The sequence below is a fragment of the Mirounga angustirostris genome, unplaced genomic scaffold (assembly GCF_029215605.1).
Source record: "Mirounga angustirostris isolate CCGP_5_RB_7025 unplaced genomic scaffold, mMirAng1.0.hap1 SCAF_13, whole genome shotgun sequence".
Lineage (NCBI taxonomy): Eukaryota > Metazoa > Chordata > Mammalia > Carnivora > Phocidae > Mirounga > Mirounga angustirostris.
The window spans coordinates 108,785,767-108,806,738 of NW_026991721.1; the positions used below are offsets into that span (position 1 = coordinate 108,785,767).

General features: G+C 42.5%; 1 protein-coding gene across 4 annotated transcripts in view; it reads left to right on the forward strand.

Annotated features, from left to right (window-relative positions):
* Positions 1–20,972, forward strand: part of TRPC6 (transient receptor potential cation channel subfamily C member 6) — a 119,244-nt gene that overhangs the window by 69,473 nt on the left and 28,799 nt on the right. For all 4 annotated transcript variants that reach the window (XR_008507579.2, XM_045895197.3, XM_045895196.3 and 1 more), the window contains exons 2-3: positions 14,725–15,499; positions 20,356–20,541. Coding sequence is in view for 3 of the 4 variants with exons in the window: in XM_045895197.3 (XP_045751153.1) it covers positions 14,725–15,499; positions 20,356–20,541 (961 nt within the window). In the remaining variant the exon portion in view is untranslated. The remainder of the gene's footprint in view (positions 1–14,724; positions 15,500–20,355; positions 20,542–20,972) is intronic.

Genomic DNA, 20,972 nt, shown 5'->3' on the forward strand with positions numbered 1-20,972 from the left:
CACATCCCTCTGCCCATCTTACTATAGGAGCTCTCCTCCAACGGTGCCGGTCCTTCCCTTTTCTTCTTCGGGTGGGTTTGTGCTAAATATCTACTTTTCCCAAACTAATGTCTGTCGTTTAGGGCATGCAAAGATGGAAAAGCTATAAAAATAAAGTGTTGTAGCAGCTGCTTGCCGAAGCATAGAGGCAAGTAATAATTCAGAATGAGCACACAGAGCTTTTCCAGGGGAATCAGTGACAAATTCTTAGGTGGGGGGATGGGGGGAAGTTTAAATGGTGTTATTTTTATTATTAAAATTATAGCTCTATGTTTCACAAAATAAGAATAAGATTTAAAAAATGAAATACGATGTCTGTGAACCCAGGTAGACATCCTGCTTTACCACTTACTGTTTAGTATGAATTTAAGAGTTTTCTGTGTATTATAACTAGCTCTAGGTTTCTAGAGGACTCCATTCTTTTTAAGAGTATTCCATCTTAGCTGTTTTCAGCTGTATTAAAACAGAATAACAACACTTTATACATAAAGCCAACTTCACCAACTATAGTGAAAAGTAGACAAAATAACATTGATCAAGTGACTGGAATGTAGTAAACCTTTAGTAAATGCCGGTTCTCATCCTCACAGTTCTATTGAAATTAATATAATACCCATGTTCATAAGAGTTTATTGGATAGTTTTACGTTTAAAACTAAAACACGAGGGGTAAGTATATAATGAGCTTACAAGTAACTCAACACAATTAGTGTGCTAAAAACCAAACTCTACCAAATTGGTCTGTTTGATTTTACTGAAGGTGGGTAAGTATATTTCAGTTTACCATAAGTAGAAATTACTTGAAAATACTCTACAATAATAACAAAACTATGTATTGTGCATTTACAATTATCAAGTAGTAAATGGCTTACGCTCTCCTTACGTCAGTGAGAACAGTGAGTATTGCATACATTTATTAGAAGATTAAGACTTGTAGAGCAGGTAGGTTTATGCCAGGGCTATAAATAACATTTTCCACAACATTGTAACCCTCCCACCAATCCTGTGAAATGGGATCATTATCATTCTTATTTTGGAGGAAGCTGGAGCCAGCACATGGCCAGAATAGAGCCTGAATCTGTGTCTCGTTACTCTGGCATCTGTGATTTTAACTGCTGTGAATCTGGGGTACTTGATGAAAATTTATGATTTGGTCACAGGATGAGGAAAAAAATTGTGTAGCTTAAAAATGTGTGACATTATGATGGTAAGAATGGTATGATGGACATAGCATTAGAATACGGATTAGTTTTGAAGGTCATTGGGCAACATTTACAACTTAGGATATTCTCTAACACTTACTTGCTGTGCCAAAGTCACCTGCCCCTGTAGGTTATTGGAAGATCTTGGTTGTATCAAGTGAGTGTGTAAAAATTGGTTGATTTAGTCTTATGAGCATCCTCTTTTCAGGTATTAAATTCCTTTATTCCCACAGATCCATGATCTGAAAACGGGTGTGTTATTGATTCAATTACTTGCTTCTGTCAGGAGAAACCTTAAATGAATAGGCTGGCATTTTATAGGAAGTGAAGCAGATACGGTTACATCCGCAGAGCGGTCTGTGCGCCTTCCGCTCAGCTGGCTGAATGAAGCAGGAGCCTTGTGAAGTCACTTACTTCATAAATAAAGGCATAGACAAGTACTGGGGGCAGAGGTACTTTGTGTTGGTTATTGATGAGTGACATTCTAAGGGTATAGTAAAAGTAGGTTCTTAATAGGGAATAACATCATTTGAGCAACTAAAAAATGTGAAAAAACACGATGCTCTCCACTCTTCTTTTCCTACTTCTTTTCCATTATTCACTCATTTGCAGATTCATAAGGCATTTTGGCACTGTAATATGAAGGTGAGTCCAGATTTTAGGAGTACACGTCCACGCCATCGGGGAATGATGAGGGAAGCCGAGAACAGGAGAACAGGGCTAGTGAGGCTGGAGCACAGAGTACGCCGAAGATTAAAAATATACTAAGGCAATAAAAATGCCTTTCTAGCCCGTTGGTGTACAGAGAAAGAAAAGTCAGTCTGTTTCGGGCCCACAGTAGAGCTTGTAAGAGGTCATCTTGTTTATTCAGAACTCCTTCAGACCGGGAAAGCAATCAACAATAACGATTGAGGACATTGAAAGTCCGTCATAGATGATAATCCATTACCTACAGCCTAAGTTCACAAATCACGAATTGCACAGTAACCCTGCAAGATCTTACCTGGTCCACGCCCTCACCCACCCACATTGCAGCCACGGAATCTGCGGCTTGGAGAGACGAACCTAGAGCAAGGGGCAGAGTCAGGGATCCCGATAAAGCCAGTCCTTCTTCAACGCTGTGTTCTTCCAGTATCTCGAAGGCTTCCCAGAGTTGCCTCAAGTCCAGATCCCCAAGAACTCTGTCCTCAGCAACCCTGAATTTGTCCTTAATTTTTCTAAACTTGGGACTGCAAATGATGCAAGCTCCAAACCCCTCAGAACAGAACTCCTTGAGCTGGAGACCAAACCCTTGGGTTCTGAAGCTTGAATCTTCTAAATTGGAATCCTTAGCTCCTGAGGGGTTACCTAAATGTTCACCTTCCTCCCTGAGGTATAAGTCCTAAGTGCTGAACTGAGAACCTCAATGGAACCCACAGCCCAGCTTCGAATCCTGAGCCTCTCCCCCTTCAGTTCAGCTGAGCCAGGAGTCAGAAAGTCCTTGGGGGATGGAACCCTGGTGCCTTCCAGCTGTAATGGACATCTTGCCCTTTCCTCTGGACTCCTGGCATAGACAAGTACGGTTCTGTCTGCCCCAACAGCTTCTTGCCCTCCTCCCTCCCCTCTGCTGACTTCTCCCTGACGCACAGACTGAGTTGAGAACTACTTGTTAAGTTATAGAGTACACAGTACCCTTCCTTTAATAATAGTCATTTTCCTGTAGTGTTTTGTTGACTGCGCTCTTTTCTGTGCTACCTTGAGTGTCTGTCCCTGCCGTCTCTCATGTCACGTGTCCCATGTGCCTAGCACAGTGTCTGGTACTGTAACGATCTGAGCTGATGAATGAATGAATGAACGAACTGTTAGGATTGTGATGGTGCATGTGAGGTCTGAGGGCTGTGTCTAAAATCATCCCCCATCAGCAAGGAAAGGCATTCTGTAAGTGTGGCTTCTGAACGAGGTGACCGTGGGCTGTGTCGTCCAGTCATCTTTCCCTCTGTGTTCGCTGCCGCGTGCGTGCCAGGCTTGGGTCTCCTGGCCCCTGTGGGAGAGGCTGGGAGCGTGTCCGTGCCACTTACTGAAGCCTGTGTCTTTGCTCTACCAGCTCCACTGCTCAGCAGCTTCAATGTGTGCTGGACACACAGTTCCAACAATTCCAAGTGCTTCTGTGACATCACATTACTTCCCTTCTCACGCTCAGCGTCAGAGTGACTCGTGCTGAGCCTCATGTGAGGACTGACTTAAATGCAGGTGGACGAACCTTAGTCACAGGCTCATTTTTAAAGATAACTGCCTGGAGTTCAATGTGGGTGTTTTTCCTGACAGCGTATAGAAGGGAAGATAAGCTCAGAGAGATGAGAGCTGATGCATCTGTGATTCATAATAAAAATCTACACTTGCCATCTCTGTGCACACGTTTTCAGCAGCAGTTTCTGAGGGCGAAAATCATGGCGAGGTCAGGGTCTCTCTCAGAGCGTGCGCTGGGTGATGTGGGCTTGGCCCTCCAGGTACGCTCTCCACCGCGCCCACCGTCCTCAGCCTGTGGGGGCTGGGCATCAACATAGACTGTGGGAGGCATCCATGGGCTCCTTTGTCCCCGGGCTGAGTTGGGAGCAGCCCGTGGGAGGCCCCTGTGGGATAACAAGGGCTGGAGACTGAGGTCAAGGGACCAGTTCCCCAGCTCTCTCCTTGAGGGTTGGTTGTTGCCCTTACCGAAGATCAGAAACTCTGTGACGGGCCCTCACCTTACAGTTACCTGTCTAACTTACAGTGACCGTTCATCCTTATGCTCCTTCTGGACTAAGCCAGCACTGTCCTGGACCGGGGTAAAGCATGGCGCCATGTTGGATTTCCATAATTCCTGCCCACACATTCCTAGGGTCTCCTCATGCAGCTCCTCAGATTCCCCCAATTTAAGTATGCTATTTTTTTCCTGCCTGGAATCTGTCTTACACAGTGGTTACTTGAGGAATGTGAGAACAGGTTTTTGTGGGGTGCCTGGGTGGCTCAGTCATTAGGCTTCTGCTTTCGGCTCAGGTCATGATCCCAGGGTCCTGGGATCGAGTCCCGCACTGGGCTCCCTGCTTGACGGGGAGTCTGCGTGTCCCTCTCCCTCTGCCTCTCTCCCGGCTTGGGCTCTCTCTCTCTCTCAAATAAATAAACAAAATCTTTTTTTTTATAAAGATTTTATTTATTTATTCATGAGAGACAGAGAGAGAGAGAGAGAGGCAGAGGGAGAAGCAGGCTCCCAAGGAGCAGGGAGCCCCATGCGGGACTCGATCCCAGGACCCTGGGATCATGACCTGAGCCGAAGGCAGACGCTTAACCATCTGAGCCACCCAGGCACCCATAAATAAATAAAATCTTAAAAAAAAAAAGAATAGGTTTGTGTATATGCAGCCCTTTGACAGTTTCTGTTAATAGAAGCAAACCATTTAAACCTCTTTTTTTGATGAGGTAATTGGGATATATTTTGCTTGTATTACACATAAACTTTTTAGTATTCTTGAGAGTACTCTATTAAAATAGATCAAAATAGATGCATGTGCCCAGAGAGCTACTGAAGAACATTTCAAAATAACCCGCAAACTGGAGGCTCACAAGAAACTGACATTTCAGACTTAGTTATTTTATAAAGAATCTGTAACTGTTTCATTATTTACTCCTGTTTTCATCCTCTCACAGGGTCAGGTTTCTAATTTATAAAAGCAAAGTATCAATTGGTGATAAAAATAAAAAATATGTAACATACACAAGACATGCTGGCTCCCAACGAAAGTGACAAACAGTTCGGGCATCAGCTGTCACTCGTCAGACTCGGCAGCGGTGTGACTCGTGACACGTTTGTGTGATTCATGTGACACATTTATGTGACACATTCGTGTGATTTGTGTGACTCGTGTGACACATTCGTGTGACTCGTGACACATTTGTGTGATTCGAGTGACTCGTGTGACACATTCGTGTGACTCGTTTGACACATTCGTGTGATTCATGTGACACATGTGACACATTCATGTGATTTGTGTGACTCGTGACACATTTGTGTGACTCGTGTGACACATTCGTGTGACTCGTGACACATTTGTGTGACTTGTGTGACACATTTGTGTGATTCGAGTGATTTGTGTGACACATTCGTGTGACTCGTGTGACACATTCATGTGATTGGAGTGATTCGTGCGACACATTCGTGTGATTCGTGCGACTCATGACACATTTGTGTGATTTGTGTGACTCGTGACACATTTGTGTGACTTGTGTGACACATGTGATTCGTGTGACACATTCGTGACTTGTGTGACATATCGTGTGATTTAAGTGACTCGTGTGACACATTCGTGTGATTCGTGTGACTGATCACCCAGAAGGACAGTGTTGGATGGGATGAGATGCCTCCTGGGGGAAAATGGAAGCTGATTGAGTCAAAATCAAGACTTGCTCTCTCAAAATCCCTCTGGAAGTCACAGGATTTGGTAATACATTGTGAACATGGGTGGTTCTGTGTGGGTGCTCTGTGTGGGGTGTGAAGGACAGGAGGAGAGAGCAGGAAAGGTGACAGGAAAGGACAAGAAAATCTCCACTTCTGGATTGAGGCAAGTCACAAGGATGCCATTAAAAAGATATGCCTTTCAATTTCCTCTGTCCCCTATTAAGCTTGATGCTAATTTGAAAGGAATATGCAGCGTTAAACATATAGCAGGACACACTGAGGCTCAACCTCTGTTTTCGTTTGTAGGGTTGTATTTGCTGTTGGCTTAATGGGAACAAATGGGCTCCAGGCTTTGAACTTTATTCCTTTAATATTTTGCAATGTGCCTTTCTTCTAAGCACTGGGGATCTCCTGGTGAATAAGGCCAAACAATCCTTGCTCTCCTGGGACAGAGAAAACCACTCTCATTGTTTAGTGCTCCTCAACCCTGAAGGGGCAGCCAGGGGTGTGTGTGGCCAGGGATGAAGCAGACAACGTAAACACAGTGTCATTGTTACAAAATTAGAATAAAAGTACTTTTATCCTCCTAAAGTGGTTGCAAAATTGCTAGTTGTGTCGACTGTTAATCTCTAAGTACTCAAGTCTAATTTTTCCCATGGATAATTGTGCAGATAATAAAACATATGCTCTGGAATTACCTTCATTTTCACCTTCCGGCTTACATCTGACCGTCCACTATGGTGGCTCTTCCATGCTGCGTGGATAGTTACACGCCACTTACATTTTTCACATGTCTGCTCGAGTAGAATTGTGCTTTAATTTTAAAATTTCAAGGGTTTTTGAAGCAAAAAAATAAAAAGTTAAGCTACGTACTTAATATAAAGCTTAGTTTGTATAAGAGCAGTTCCATTTGGTAAGAGCACATTATACTTAAACAGAAAATAGAGGAATTACTACACATGCTCTGGGCTCAAAGCACACAGTCCAGTCAACTCAGAAGCTAATTTGTGTTGCCGGCATTTTCAATAGAGATGGATTATTCCATCTCTCACTATCTGGGGTAACAGGCAATATTTCGCCAGCAAAAAGAATCAGGAAAATGAGGTATGTAAAAACTGTTGATTTTCATGACCTAATCAATATTTGAGTACCAAGGGGGCAGTGGCTCATTACTTTCCTTCCTAGAACTGGTATTTATGTATTGTGATAAAACAAATTTTTAAAATACAGACATGAAAATGTAGGTTAGTAAGCATCTAGTCATGCTACCTATGGCTAAATGGATGAAGAGAAATTCTTAATAAATATTTTTCTTAAATAGAAGAACTGACTTGGCAAAAATGTGCCCTTTAGCTGGAACGAAAATACCTCTTTTGTTGATATATTGCTTTGGGTGGTTATTCCTCTTTCTAGTAGATGGTTTTACTAGATTTCTTTGCAGTTAATGTACAGTTCTACAATACAGCCTTAGAAAACCCATTCTCAGAGGGGTAATATAATCCAGCAGCATTGAATATCTTTCTTGAAAGTCTTAAAATGTGTATTCCTTGAGAAGTTGTTTTACACATTTTGCTTTTGCATTTGAAAGGCAGGGATTAAGCAAGACCACTTGTGACAAAATACCATACACAGAGCCTTTTCAGGCTACAGTTCAGGGAGTCCGAGGCAGCAAAGTATGCATCTTGTTTGGTCACCTTGCTGGCAGCCCTCCCTTTATCTCACTGCCCCTGCAAGGAGGACTGCCTTCCTTGTGTGTGCAGTGTCATCTTCCTCAAAGCAACCTCAAATGCCTCTCTCAGCGTTCTGTATTGGTCTCCCCTGTCAACAGAGTGCCCAAGAGATGATGAAAATCCAGGCCTTTTCATAAAAATGTATCTGACATGCATGTCACTCCAATGGATTAATGTTAGTGCTTGCAACGAGGAGATGCTTTAAAACTGAAGGAAGCATTCTCTGTGGAAATGTTTTTGCTGTTTCCTCAAAAGAACGGAAGCTATAGGTATGAAAGTCATAATAGTCCAGAAGGAAAACGGGACATATCCTTAGGAATAGTGGCTTGCCAGGGTTGAACCTGCCATTTATTCAGATAAACAGGCATTCAAGTCATAAATTGGTATTTTAAAATTTTAGAATTAAAGATGTCACAACTCTAACTCAGTGTAAATTTAGAGGTGTTACGTGAATGAATAAAACTCTGGAAACCAGATTAAAAATCAGTAAAGTTACTGATAATAATTTTTCTTTCTTTAAAAAGACAAGTCACTCAATCTCCATTGCAGTCCTTGCTTTTCCATGGGTTTTCCACTTGAGTAAGGCTGAGAACTGATAAAGTTGTGATCTTCTTGTTCATAGAAATGCATATTCCTGTGGCTGTAAAAAAACAATGAAGCCCAAAGTTAGGCGCTTTCCACATTTGTAATTTCAGTTGACCCTGGAAAGGTCCTGTGACATGGGCTGGAGTAATTATTTCACCCATTCTTATAGAAGAAAAAGAACAAAACAGACTTGGTTCTTGGTCTTTTGGTAATTGGTACTAATTTGTGTCCATTTTGTGCTTTTTTGGTTTTGTTTTAATAGCATGAGAACTTTTCCCCCACATCCTCACTCCCAGTACTTTCATCTCACTTTTATAAATCCCCTCTTCTTAGCTCTTTTCTCCTTTGATTTTAGTTTTTCTTTTTCAGCACATTGCTCATGTTCAGCAGACGTTTCCCCTCCCCCTCAGGTTTGATGTTCCTCTGGTTCACAGCAGCAGCTAAGGGGGCAATATGTGGGGAGGCAGGGCTGGAGGGGGTTCTTAGAAGCCAGAAGAGTGACAGAGAGAAGGGGTGGGGCTTCAGAATCTCAGAAGGAAGGTGATGGATGGCTGCTTTGTGACAAGTCTTGGTGACCTCTTCGCAGTTCTACCTCATACATTCTGTTAACTCAAATAATGCCGCTCTTCTAAAAACTCACCTCCAAGAATCACCTTTTGCCAATACCAACATTAACAAATTCTTCTGAGGGAAAATTGCACTCTTTTAAGAAAGGCATTGGAATTAATACTTATTTTTTTAATGGAAAAGAGTATCTACTAAGGATCACCAGCTTTTTGAGGAAAAACTCTGATATAAAATACAGAGTACAAAATATTCATTGAAAATCAGTATAGGGGCACCAGGGTGGCTGAGTCAGTTAAGCAGTTAAGCATCTGCCTTTGGCTCGGGTCATGATCTCGGGGTCCTGAGATCGAGCCCCGTGTCAGGCTCCCGCCCAGTGGGGAGTCTGCTTCTCCTTCTCCCTCTGTCCCTCCCCACCCCCACTCCTGCTCTCTCTCTCTCAAATAAATAAATAAAATCTTTAAAAATTAATAAATAAAAAAATAAAAAGCAGCGTAGGAGTAAATTCTCTGAATTGTTCTGATCTGTGTAGAGTCTTTATTACTAATGTCTCTGGATTTAGATAAGAGAAGATAATGTGTCTTTGAAAGCAGCAAAGGTGTTATAAAGGACAAAAAGATGAGAATTAAAAACATAATAGCAGAGGGGCGCCTGGGTGGCTCAGTCGGTTGGGCGGCTGCCTTCGGCTCAGGTCATGATCCTGGAGTCCCAGGATCGAGTCCCGCATCGGGCTCCCTGCTCAGCAGGGAGTCTGCTTCTCCCTCTGACCCTATCCCTTCTTGTGTTCCCTCTCTCATTCTCCCGCTCTCACTCTCAAATAAATAAATAAAATCTTAAAAAAAAAAACATAATAGGGGCGCCTGGGTGGCTCAGTCGTTAAGTGTCTGCCTTCGGCTCAGGTCATGATCCCAGGCTCCTGGGATCGAGCCCCGCATCGGGCTCCCTGCTCTGCAGGAAGCCTGCTTCTCCCTCTCCCGCTCCTGCTGCTTGTGTTCCCTCTCTCGCTGTCAAATAAATAAAATCTTTAAAAAAAAAAAAAAAAAAAAAAACATAATAGCAGAGAAAAACTTTCAAAACACATATTAGAGGATAAAGTTAAAGAAATGTCCAGAGTCTGTGAATTGTGTAAGACTGATGAACCACAGACCTGTACCTCTGAAACAAATCATACATTATATGTTAAAAAAAAAGAAGAAGATAGCAGAAAGGGAAAAATGAAGGGGGGGGGAAGCGGAGGGTGAGATGAACCATGAGAGACGATGGACTCTGAAAAACAGGGTTCTAGAGGGGAGGGGGTGGGGGGATGGGTTAGCCTGGTGATGGGTATTAAGGAGGGCATGAACTGCATGGAACACTGGGTGTTATAGGCAAGCAATGAATCATGGAACACTACATCTAAAACTAATGATGTAATGTATGGGAATAATATAAGAATAAAAAAATTTTAAAAAAAAGGGTGCCTGGGTGGCTCAGTTGGTTAAGCGACTGCCTTCGGCTCAGGTCATGATCCTGGAGTCCCTGGATCGAGTCCCGCATCGGGCTCCCTGCTCGGCAGGGAGTCTGCTTCTCCCTCTGACCCTCTTCCCTCTCATGCTCTCTGTCTCTCATTCTCTCTGTCTCAAATAAATAAATAAATAATCTTTAAAAAAAATTTAAAAAACTAATGATGTATGGTGATTAACATAACATAATAAAAGAAAATTAAAAAAAAAAATGTCCAGAGTATAATGCAAAAAACAAAAACAAAAAAAGAAAATACAAAACCAACCAAACAAAAAGACATACAGAATTAACTGGAAAATTGGAAAGAAAAAATAAGAAAATTAAATAGTAATCCCAGAATGTCCAGCATCCAAAAGGAGTCCTAGAAACAACACTGACAGCCAGAAACAAAATTATCAGGGACATGAGTCAAAAATATTTCTCAGAAAAATAAAAAAATATTTCTTAGAAAAGGCCACATGTTTCCAGATGAAAAGATTCACTGGGTGCACAGAACCATGGAGGGAAAGAGATTCCCTCTAATAAAAAATTATGTAATTTTAGGGTAGCAGAGGCAAAGAGACTATCCAGAATCATATTTCCCAATAACAACTGCAAAAACTAGAATCTAACAGAACAATTCTTTCAAAGTTATTGTCAACCTGGAATTCTCTACCTAGCCAAACTACAATAAGATTGTTGATAATACAAAGTCATTTTTAGACATGCAACATCGGAAGAAGTCTGCCTCCCATGCGTACTTTCGCAGTTAGCTCCTGAAGCATGGGCAGAACTAAGAGAGAGGAGGTTCTGGGATACAGTACACAAAGAACCCAACACAAAAGCAAAGCGAAGAGAATGCTTGGGAGGATGCCAAAAGGAAGATCCAAAGACAACGTACATTCGAGTCTAGACCGCATCCGGGTATAGGTTAGCAGATATTCTTCAAGAAGCTAAAATTCAAAAAACACATAGTATGTTGGATGAGTTAAAAGAAGATACAGATTGAAGGAGAGTAGATTTTTGTTGAATTAGTCATAAGTACACAGAACATGAAGTGTATGAATATGGAAAGAGAATTTTTAACTACTGGGTTTCAGGACACAGGGAAGTGAGGAAAGGCACCATTGTGTGCTGCTTGTCACGGCCGGGACTAGCCCCGCATTACCCGAGCATCATAGGTACCTGGCAAGACTTACGCTGTAACTATGGAATAACAGGGGCCGTGAAGTGTGTTTGTGTGTGTCCATGTGGGTGTGTGTGCGAGGGGAGGGAGATTGTGAAAGTGAGATAAATGCTCAGCTTTGGTGGGAAGTCTACAGATAATGACAAACTTGGAAAATCAGAAATCACAATATTACTAAGTTATATGGATATAAGGATTGAAATTATAAAATAATCAGCTAAAATAGTTGATAATATTGCCTCTGTGGATCAGGAAGAGGGGAAAATGAAGAACAGGGGGTTGCTGTTTTTTTATAACACGCTTATAGAGTCCTTAAATTGTGCACATGCATAACTTTGATAAAACTAAAAATGGAATTGAAAACAAAGCAATAGCTAAAGAAATCAAAATGTAGAAATAATTCCCTTATTACTTAACAAAGCTTCCTTATACAGTATCTAAAGACCCACTTTTTTTTTTTTTGAAGATCTGAGTTCATTACAATGCAGTTGACTAGAAAACCCAGGTGTATCTGTGATAAACAACACTTCAGTAATTAGAATGTCAAGAGATGACCTTTTATCACGATACATGAAAACTTTAGAAATTTCATGTACTTTCTGGAACACACATAGCATTTACCCATACAGTATAACTCAACATTTATCATTGGTTTGACAATGTTTCTCATGTAACTTAACATACCAAATAAACAAGCCTAATTAGCCAAAATGACTTCAATTATATCAAATCTTGGGAAGTTTGTTAAAAACCTCAGAAGGGTTTAAAGCACATGCCTGGATCATTACACAACTTAATATTTAGTTCTCTATTTACCCAAGGTGGCAGTAAGAGTTTCTACAGAAGGTTATATAGTTGTTAGCAAAACTTAGCTCCTTTAATAATGAGAAATTTTAACTTTCTTAAGTGATCAAAGACCTGCTAAAGACAAAAATATAGAAACTTTGGCTTTCTGGGTAGATAAAAGAAAGAAGAAACTTTGTTTATAATTTCTTATCAAAAACAGACCAACAATTGGGCGCCTGGGTGGCTCAGTTGGTTAAGCGACTGCCTTCGGCTCAGGTCATGATCCTGGAGTCCCAGGATCGAGTCCCGCATTGGGCTCCCTGCTCAGCGGGGAGTCTGCTTCTCCCTCTCCCACTCCCCGTTTGTGTTCCCTCTCTTGCTGTGTCTTTCTCTGTCAAATAAATAAATAAAATCTTAAAAAAAAAAAAAAAACAGACCAACAATCCAAGAAAACTTTGTCTCTCGAACGGAAAAGCCAAATCTCAATCTTACCCTAGTGTAGTTTTATTTTTATTTATTTATTTTTATTTACGTTCAGTTAGCCAGCATATAGTACATCATAAGTTTTTGTTGTAGTGTTCAATGATTCATTAGTTGCATATAACACCCCGTGCTCATCACATCATGTGCCCTCCTTAATACCCATCACCTCACTACCCCATCCCCTAATCCCCTTCCCCTCTAAAACCCTCAGTTTGTTTCCCGGGGTCCATAGTCTCTCATGGCTTGTCTCTCCCTCTGATTTCTTCCCATTCAGTTTTCCCTCCCTTCCCCTATGGTCTTCCATGCTATTCCTTATGTTCCACATATGAGTGAAACCATATGATAATTGTCTTTCTCTGCTTGACTTATTTCACTTAGCATAATCCCCTCCAGTTCCATCCATGTTGATGCAAATGGTAGGTATTCATCCTTTCTGATGGCTGAGTAATATTCCATTGTATATATGAACCACATCTTCTTTATCCATTCATCTGTTGAAGGACATCTCGACTCCTTCCACAGTTTGGCTGTTGTGGACATTGCTGCTATGAACACTGGGGTGCAGGTGTCCCTTCTTTTCACTACATCTATATCTTTGGGGTAAAAACCTAACAATGCAATTGCTGGGTCACAGAGTAGCTCTATTTTTAACGTAAAGACCCACTTTAAAAATTACTGGAATTGTGGCATATGTCTAGCCATTGGCCCTTGACATCATTTTTAATTTATTTTTATTTTTTTATTTTTAAAGATTTTATTTATTTACTTTAGAGAGAGAGAACGGGGGGCGGGGAGCAGAGGGAGAGGGATGTGCTCCTCAGTGAGGAGCATAGAGCTTGATGCAGAGCTCAGTCTCACAATTCTGAGATCATGACCTGAGCCAAAATCAAGAGTCAGATGCTTAACTGACTGAGCCACCAGGCACCCCCCTGGACATCATTTTTTAAATTTATGAAGCTGTCTCTTTAATAAAACATCAGCCTGGTTACTTTTGAAGAGACCATGGATGGCTGAAGGGCTTAGTGTTGAGCAAGTCTATGGAAAACACTGGTGAAAATGGCAGCATACTCTTTGAGCTCCTTAGAGAACCATAATCCATTTCTGAGTTGCTGACGTCTTGCTACTTCTTTGGCCACCACACTACGATAGACAGAGATTTGGTATCGAGATGGATAAGGACTCATAGAAAAAGATAATTAGGCCCCTTGGAGAGGAGGATGGTTTATGGGGTCTTTGGACTTTAAGTCCCAAAGTTCTCTTCCTACTGGGAAATTTGTGACAGTCTTTCGAGGGATGGCTCTATAAACATCTATAAAGAGAGGAAACATCTATCACATCTATCATCAATCACACCTTTTTCCTTCTCTTCAGCCCCTCACCTTCCTAACATGGCCCTTCCTTGTTCTGCAGGGAATTGCCCATTTGAGTCTCTGGTTGGTGATAGTGATAAGGATTGAGCCTTAAACTTTAAGACATAAAGTTATAAATCAATAAGGAAAAGAAGGCATCACTTTCTCGTATCCAACACTGAAGGCTTACATTGAAGTCTAGCCACCTCCTTGACCACTGTCTCCATCACAGAAGTGTTCTTTCCCACCTACGCCTTAATCACCATGTTCTCATTTCCAGTGATTTTTACACCTCGTAGAGTCCAGGTCCTATTAATGAAACCTGTGATGTAGCATCTGGTTGATCCCTCCTCTGGAGAAGCTCTCTACCTGCACCCAACCTCTGTCCCACACTCCCAACACACCCTCGCCTGAGTCCTACTCATCCTTCCGTGTTTAGCCTATAACTTTCTCCTGGAAGCATTGCTAGATGACCCTGCTCTGGGTGTATCATGACAAACAGCTGATAACAAGGCACTGTGCTGATGCCCAGTTTCTCCCAAGACTATAAAATTTGTAAGGGCAGAAAAGTTTGCTTTTCTCACCATTGGTTTTCCTGGGCCTTACCCTCTGTGATTGAAACACACCTATTAATCCCGGTGTGAATGGCACAGAGAGATTGTGGGAATTGCCAGAGTCTCCACCCCAAATGGAAGCATTAAAATCTGCAAAGTGCTTGGCTTTCTTAAAGGAGAAGCTCTTGGAATCCATTAACAGATAAACGCATCTTCATTTATATTGTAGTTGGTCTAGAGACGGTAAGACAACATCTAATGTACTTGAGGGTTGCGTTAGATGAATGGCAGGTCATTTGGCACAGTAAAATGCTCTTAATAGGATTTATTCCCAATCTTTCTATTTTATTACAGCCGAGACACCGACAATAGGCTGGCCCACCGGCGGCAGACGATTCTCCGCGAGAAGGGGAGAAGGTTAGCTAACCGGGGACCAGCATACATGTTTAATGATCGCTCAACAAGCTTATCTGCTGAGGAGGAACGTTTTTTAGATGCTGCTGAATATGGCAACATCCCGGTGGTGAGGAAGATGTTGGAAGAATGTCTCTCGCTGAATGTCAACTGTGTGGATTACATGGGCCAGAATGCCCTGCAGTTGGCAGTGGCCAATGAGCATCTGGAAATCACAGAACTGCTTCTCAAGAAAGAAAACCTGTCTCGCGTTGGGGACGCCTTGCTTCTCGCTATTAGTAAAGGTTACGTTCGGATTGTGGAAGCCATTCTCAGTCATCCAGCTTTTGCAGAAGGCAAGAGGCTAGCCACCAGCCCCAGCCAGTCTGAACTCCAGCAAGACGACTTTTATGCCTATGATGAAGACGGGACACGGTTCTCTCATGATGTGACGCCCATCATTCTGGCTGCCCACTGCCAGGAATACGAAATCGTGCACACTCTCTTGCGGAAAGGCGCTCGGATTGAACGGCCTCACGATTACTTCTGCAAGTGCAGTGAGTGCAACCAGAAACAGAAGCACGACTCCTTCAGTCACTCCAGATCGAGGATTAATGCCTACAAGGGCCTGGCAAGTCCAGCTTACCTATCACTGTCTAGTGAGGACCCAGTCATGACCGCTTTAGAGCTGAGCAACGAGCTGGCGGTGCTGGCCAACATTGAGAAAGAGTTCAAGGTAGGTCATGAACGTTGAGGACTTCACTCCCCAGAGCTGGAGTCCAGGGTATTTATAAGCTTCCATTGGGTTCTCAGTTAGTCACTGTGGTTGGAAAGAACTATGTGTTTTCTGAACAAGCTCTGTTATAATGAAATGTAGTAAAACTTGTGATCACTACCATTTAGAGATGCTCTACTGTAGACACTTTACCTTTGTTATGTCTAATTCTCATCACAGCCTTGAGAAGATACTAGTTGCTTTTCAGATGATGAGATGGAGGCATAGAAAGGTGATTAAGGCCCAAGACCAACGACCGGTAGTTGGCGGAGCTGGGATCAGAATCTGGGTGTGCTGTACTCCAGAGCTGGGTTCCATCTCCCGTGGGACCGTGTCTGGGTTCAGAGCACAGCGGGAGGTGCTGCTGAGGCCAGAAAGACGAGTGAGCGGAAGGAAGTCATGGTGTGACTGGGGAACACATGCGCCCAGAAGTAGGTACGCTGTAGAGAGAAAGCACTGCATGAGCTCTGCAAGTCCAGAGAGAGCAGCGTTCAGTTCGGATTAGTTCTCAGGGAAGTTACAGGTACGATGGCCTGTCAGCGGCTTAGGGCAGAACGCATAGGATTCGGGGGTGCCGAGGAGGGAAGAGCTACTTCAGAGCAAGGTAACAGCAAAAACAGAAGTTTGTAGCTACGAAAGAGGTCGTCACTCAGGAGGAACATTGGGGAGTCTTTCTATAAAGGGTACGTGGAGAGAACTGCCAGATGCCACTTGGTCCGCATGCTTGTGCTGCCCCCAGAGGGGATGAAATCCCGGATTCCCAGCCCGAACTCCGGTGTCTGTCATATCTCTCCAGCTCAGAGGCTGTCAGGCAAACACTCACCTCTAATTTACTAATGTGTGGTGCGGCCCAGAATTAACCCGCCAGCCTCACTGTCTCTTGCAAGGCTGTACTTTGCACATGCAGTGTAAACTTGTTTAATCTCACTAAACTTCAGTTTTCTCATTCGTAAAATAGAAATAATAACAGCACCTACCTCATGGAATGGTTTTAACCTATCTGAGATCACAAGACTAAACAATGGAAGATCTGTGATTGGATTACAGGGATATTTACATGTAAAAGCCCCAGCCCCTAGCCACTCTACTGGATAGTGAACCTGGGGAACATACCCGCTTGCAGACTTCATGATCTTCCCCAGGACCCTAATTGACTATTGCATGAAAAGGGTAAAGCTGTTTCCTTGTGACTGTGCATACTATCTGACCAGATAGACAGTTTGGAAGTAGCGTGAGCCATTCTCAGTTAAGCATAATTTGTTTTGTCAAGTTGCCCTTAGAGAACCTGTTTGCACCTGCAGTTAGCAAGGTGTCGCCTGTGTATAGGGCACTAACCTGTCATGGAAGGCCACTTGGCATGATTTACAGAGAGGAGCCCAAGTAGGTGCTTCATACTCATAGACTTCCCCCAAATACTACCTTACTGACTAACATCCAGAGCCACTCGTAGTCCAGTGTCTTCCTCTCCTGATTCTTTCTAGGGGTATTTCCATCCTAAGCACACCAGTGGTTTCAGGATGGAGGAGACAACTAGCAAAGCTGTGTCTCCAGGAGACAACTAGCAAAGCTCTGTCTCCAAGAGTAATCTGCCGCTCAGGCTGTGTGAGCTCAGGGGACCTTAGATTTTTGATGTGCAAAATGGGAATAGTATTGGCCCTACCTGCTTCCCAGGTCTTCAAAGATCAAAATAGAAAAGCATTCTACGGGGCGCCTGGGTGGCTCAGTTGGTGAAGCGTCTGCCTTCAGCTCAGGTCATGATCCCCGGGTCCTGGGATCGGCCCTGCGTCGGGCTCCCTGCTCCTCGGGGAGCCTGCTTCTCCCTCTGCCACTCCCCCTGCTTGTGTGCTCTCTCTCTGTCAAATAAATAAATAAAATCTTTAAAGAAAAAAAGAAAAGCATTCTACAAAGAAGAGACAAAGTGGCATAATTCTTAAAGGCAAAGAGTTTGGGGCCAAATAGAGCTGGATTTAAAGCCTGATTTTGATACCAAGTGTCTGCTTTGGACACATTATTTAACCACACTATCAACCAAACTAAGCAAGATGACTATGAAGATTACAGGACATAATGGAATCCATTTGCAATGCAACAGACTTGAGTTAGTAGGTTTTCTTGATTGACGCTGGGCTATAAATGGCCTCATTTCAATGGAAGAGGAAGACCAGGGAGGAAGTATTAGAAAGACCTGAATGAAGATATTAATGCCTGGTATATATAAGTTAGAGTCTTTTTTAACTGAAATGTGGTTGACACGCAGTGTCCCGTTAGTTTCAGGTGTACAGCCCAGTGATTCAACAAGTCTGTATGTTATGGTGTCGTGTGTCACACTATTACGAGTTTCAGGTGTACAGCCCAGTGATTCAACAAGTCTGTATGTTATGGTGTCGTGTGTCACACTATTGCGAGACCACTGACTGTATTCCCTGTGCTGTGCTTTTAATCCCGTGAACCGTTCATTCCATAACTGAAAGCCTGACCTCCACTCCCCTCCATCCATTTTGCCCAGCCCCCTGCCTCTCCTCTCTGTCAGTCATCCCTCTGTTCTCTATTTATGGGTCTGTTTCTGCTTTGTTTTGTTTCTTAAATTTCATGTTTGAGTGAAATCATACAGTATTTGTCTTTCACTGTCTGACTTACTTCATTTAGCATAATACCCTCTAGGTCCATTCATGTTGTTGCAAATGGCAAGATCTCACTCTTTTTCACGGCGGAGTAATACTCCATTGTGTGTATATACCACTTCTTCCTCATCCATTCACCTGTCATTGGGCACTTAGACCGCCTCCATATCTTGGCTATTGTAAATAATGCTGCAATAAACAAGGGGTGTATGTATCTTTTCAAATTAGTGTATTCACTTCTCTTTGGGTAAATATCCAGTAGTGGCATTACTTCATCCTATGGTATTTCTACTTTGAATTTTTTGGAAAGATTTATGTGAGAGAGGCTGGTGGGGGGCGGCATGCGCATGTGTGCTAGAGCAGGGGGAGGGGCAGAGGGAGAGGGAGAGGATCTCAAGCAGATCCCCCCGCTGAGCGCAGAGCCTGACAAGGGGCTCGATCCCAAGACCCTGAGATCATGACCTGAGCTGAAACCAAGAGTCTCTCGCTTAACCCACTAAGCCACCCAGGTGCCCCTTAATTTTTTGAGGAGCCTTCAGACTGTTCTCCATAGCATCTGTACCAATTTATATTCCCACTGACAGTACATGCAAGTTCCCTTTTTTCTATAATCTTGGCAGCATGTTATTTTTTATCTTTTTTATTTTAGCCATTCTCACAGATGTAAGGTGGTATCTCATTGTGGTTTTGACTTGGATTCTCTGATGAATAGTAATGTTGAGTATGTTTTCAAGATGTAAATTTTTTTTTTTTTTTTAATTTTTTTATTCTTATGTTAATCCCCTTACATTACAACATTAGTTTTAGATGAAGTGTTCCATGATTCATTGTTTGTGCATAACACCCAGTGCTCCATGCAGAATGTGCCCTCCTCAATACCCACCACCAGGCTAACCCATCCTCCCACCCCCCTCCCCTCTAGAACCCTGTTTGTTTTTCAGAGTCCATCGTCTCTCATGGTTCGTCTACCCCTCCGATTTCCCCCGCTTCATTCTTCCCCTCCCGCTACCTTCTTCTTCTTCTTCTTTTTTTTTTTTCTTAACATATATTGCATTATTTGTTTCAGAGGTACAGATCTGAGATTCAACAGTCTTGCACAATTCACAGCGCTTACCAGAGCACATACACTCCCCAGTGTCTATCACCCAGTCCCCCCATCCCTCCCACCCCACCCCCCACTCCAACAACACTCAGTTTGTTTCCTGCGATTAAGAATTCCTCATATCAGTGAGATCATATGATACATGTCTTTCTCTGTTTGACTTATTTCACTCAACATAATACCCTCCAGTTCCATCCACGTCGTTGCAAATGGCAAGATCTCATTCCTTTTGATGGCTGCATAATATTCCATTGAATATATATACCACATCTTCTTTATCCATTCATCTGTCGATGGACATCTTGGCTCTTTCCACAGTTTGGCTATTGTGGACATTGCTGCTATAAACATCGGGGTGCACATAGCCCTTCGGATCCCTACTTTTGTCAAGATGTAAATTTTTGATGACTATGATCTACACTTCCTAATCTTCCCAACATAATATTAGGTCATCAGCAATAAATTATAACAAAAACATTTTCTTAAATTTTCTTTTCTCCAAAGAGAAGAATCTTGGTTTTCAGGCTTTATATTAGATCTTCTCTTTTGACCCTTATTTTGGTACATAAAGTTCCTCAATAGCGATTTATTAAATAGATAAATGACACGTGTTTGCTTTTCTCTGAAACCTCTCCAAATGTCCTGTGTTTCTCAAGTTTACCAACATAGTTTACAAGATCTTCCAAAAGATCTATCATATGTGGGTTATGTGCTTACTGATGAAACCATGAACATAAGAAATACTATGTATGCAAAGTACCATGATCAGGCTGAGGGGAAAGTTGCTTACTTTGTATTTTTCCTGAACCACATGTGAGTTTGGCAGGTTACATGACTTTTTGTTAGCTTTGATTATGTTTTAGACGAATCTCCTTTCTTTGGATATGAAGAAAATCTTTATGGTGCTAAGATATTTCAGAAATCCCTCAGCAGAATAGCAATTAAAGCACATTAAAAGAACAGTAAACCAAAAGAGAGTATTTTTCTGTTTGTTTTCTCTACAAACCATCAAGTCACTGATAAATCTCACTGCGTAGCATAGTAAGCGTGGTACTTCTCTGTTATTGATTTTTCCTTTGCTTTGTCTTTCCTAGAATGACTACAAAAAACTGTCAATGCAGTGCAAAGATTTTGTTGTTGGACTCCTTGATCTGTGCAGAAATACTGAAGAAGTGGAGGCCATCCTGAATGGGGATGTTGAAGTGTGCCACGGTGGGGGAGATCACGGTCGTCCAAATCTCAGCCGTCTAAAACTAGCCATTAAATATGAAGTAAAAAAAGTAAGGTCAGGCCTGAAGCCCCATTTGCGTTATTTCCACTTTTCTTGGTGCCATGTAAGGATGAAGGGCTGCCATGTTTAGCTTGAGCTGGCTTTTTCTAATATACAGGTGCACAAGGCAGGTTCTCTCAGCAATCCCAAGAGCCTAGCTGTGAGTCATTTTAATCTACTCGACATGCCAGTCTTTGAAATCTAGACTTGTTTATGCCGTGATTGTCGCTTTCCTTTCCCTAACTAATGATATAAAAATGACAGCGTGTGTCCAGATTATAAGGTATTGGTTATAGGGGAGGAACATCAGTGTTTGAGATCCAGTGCCATTTCCCATTTGTTGATGTGTTCCTGCTCGGGACCTGAGCCCTCAGACCCCTCCAACAACACTATTTGTGGAGTACTTTCCATCTCTGTCTTCACAGAGTGTCCCCATTCGTG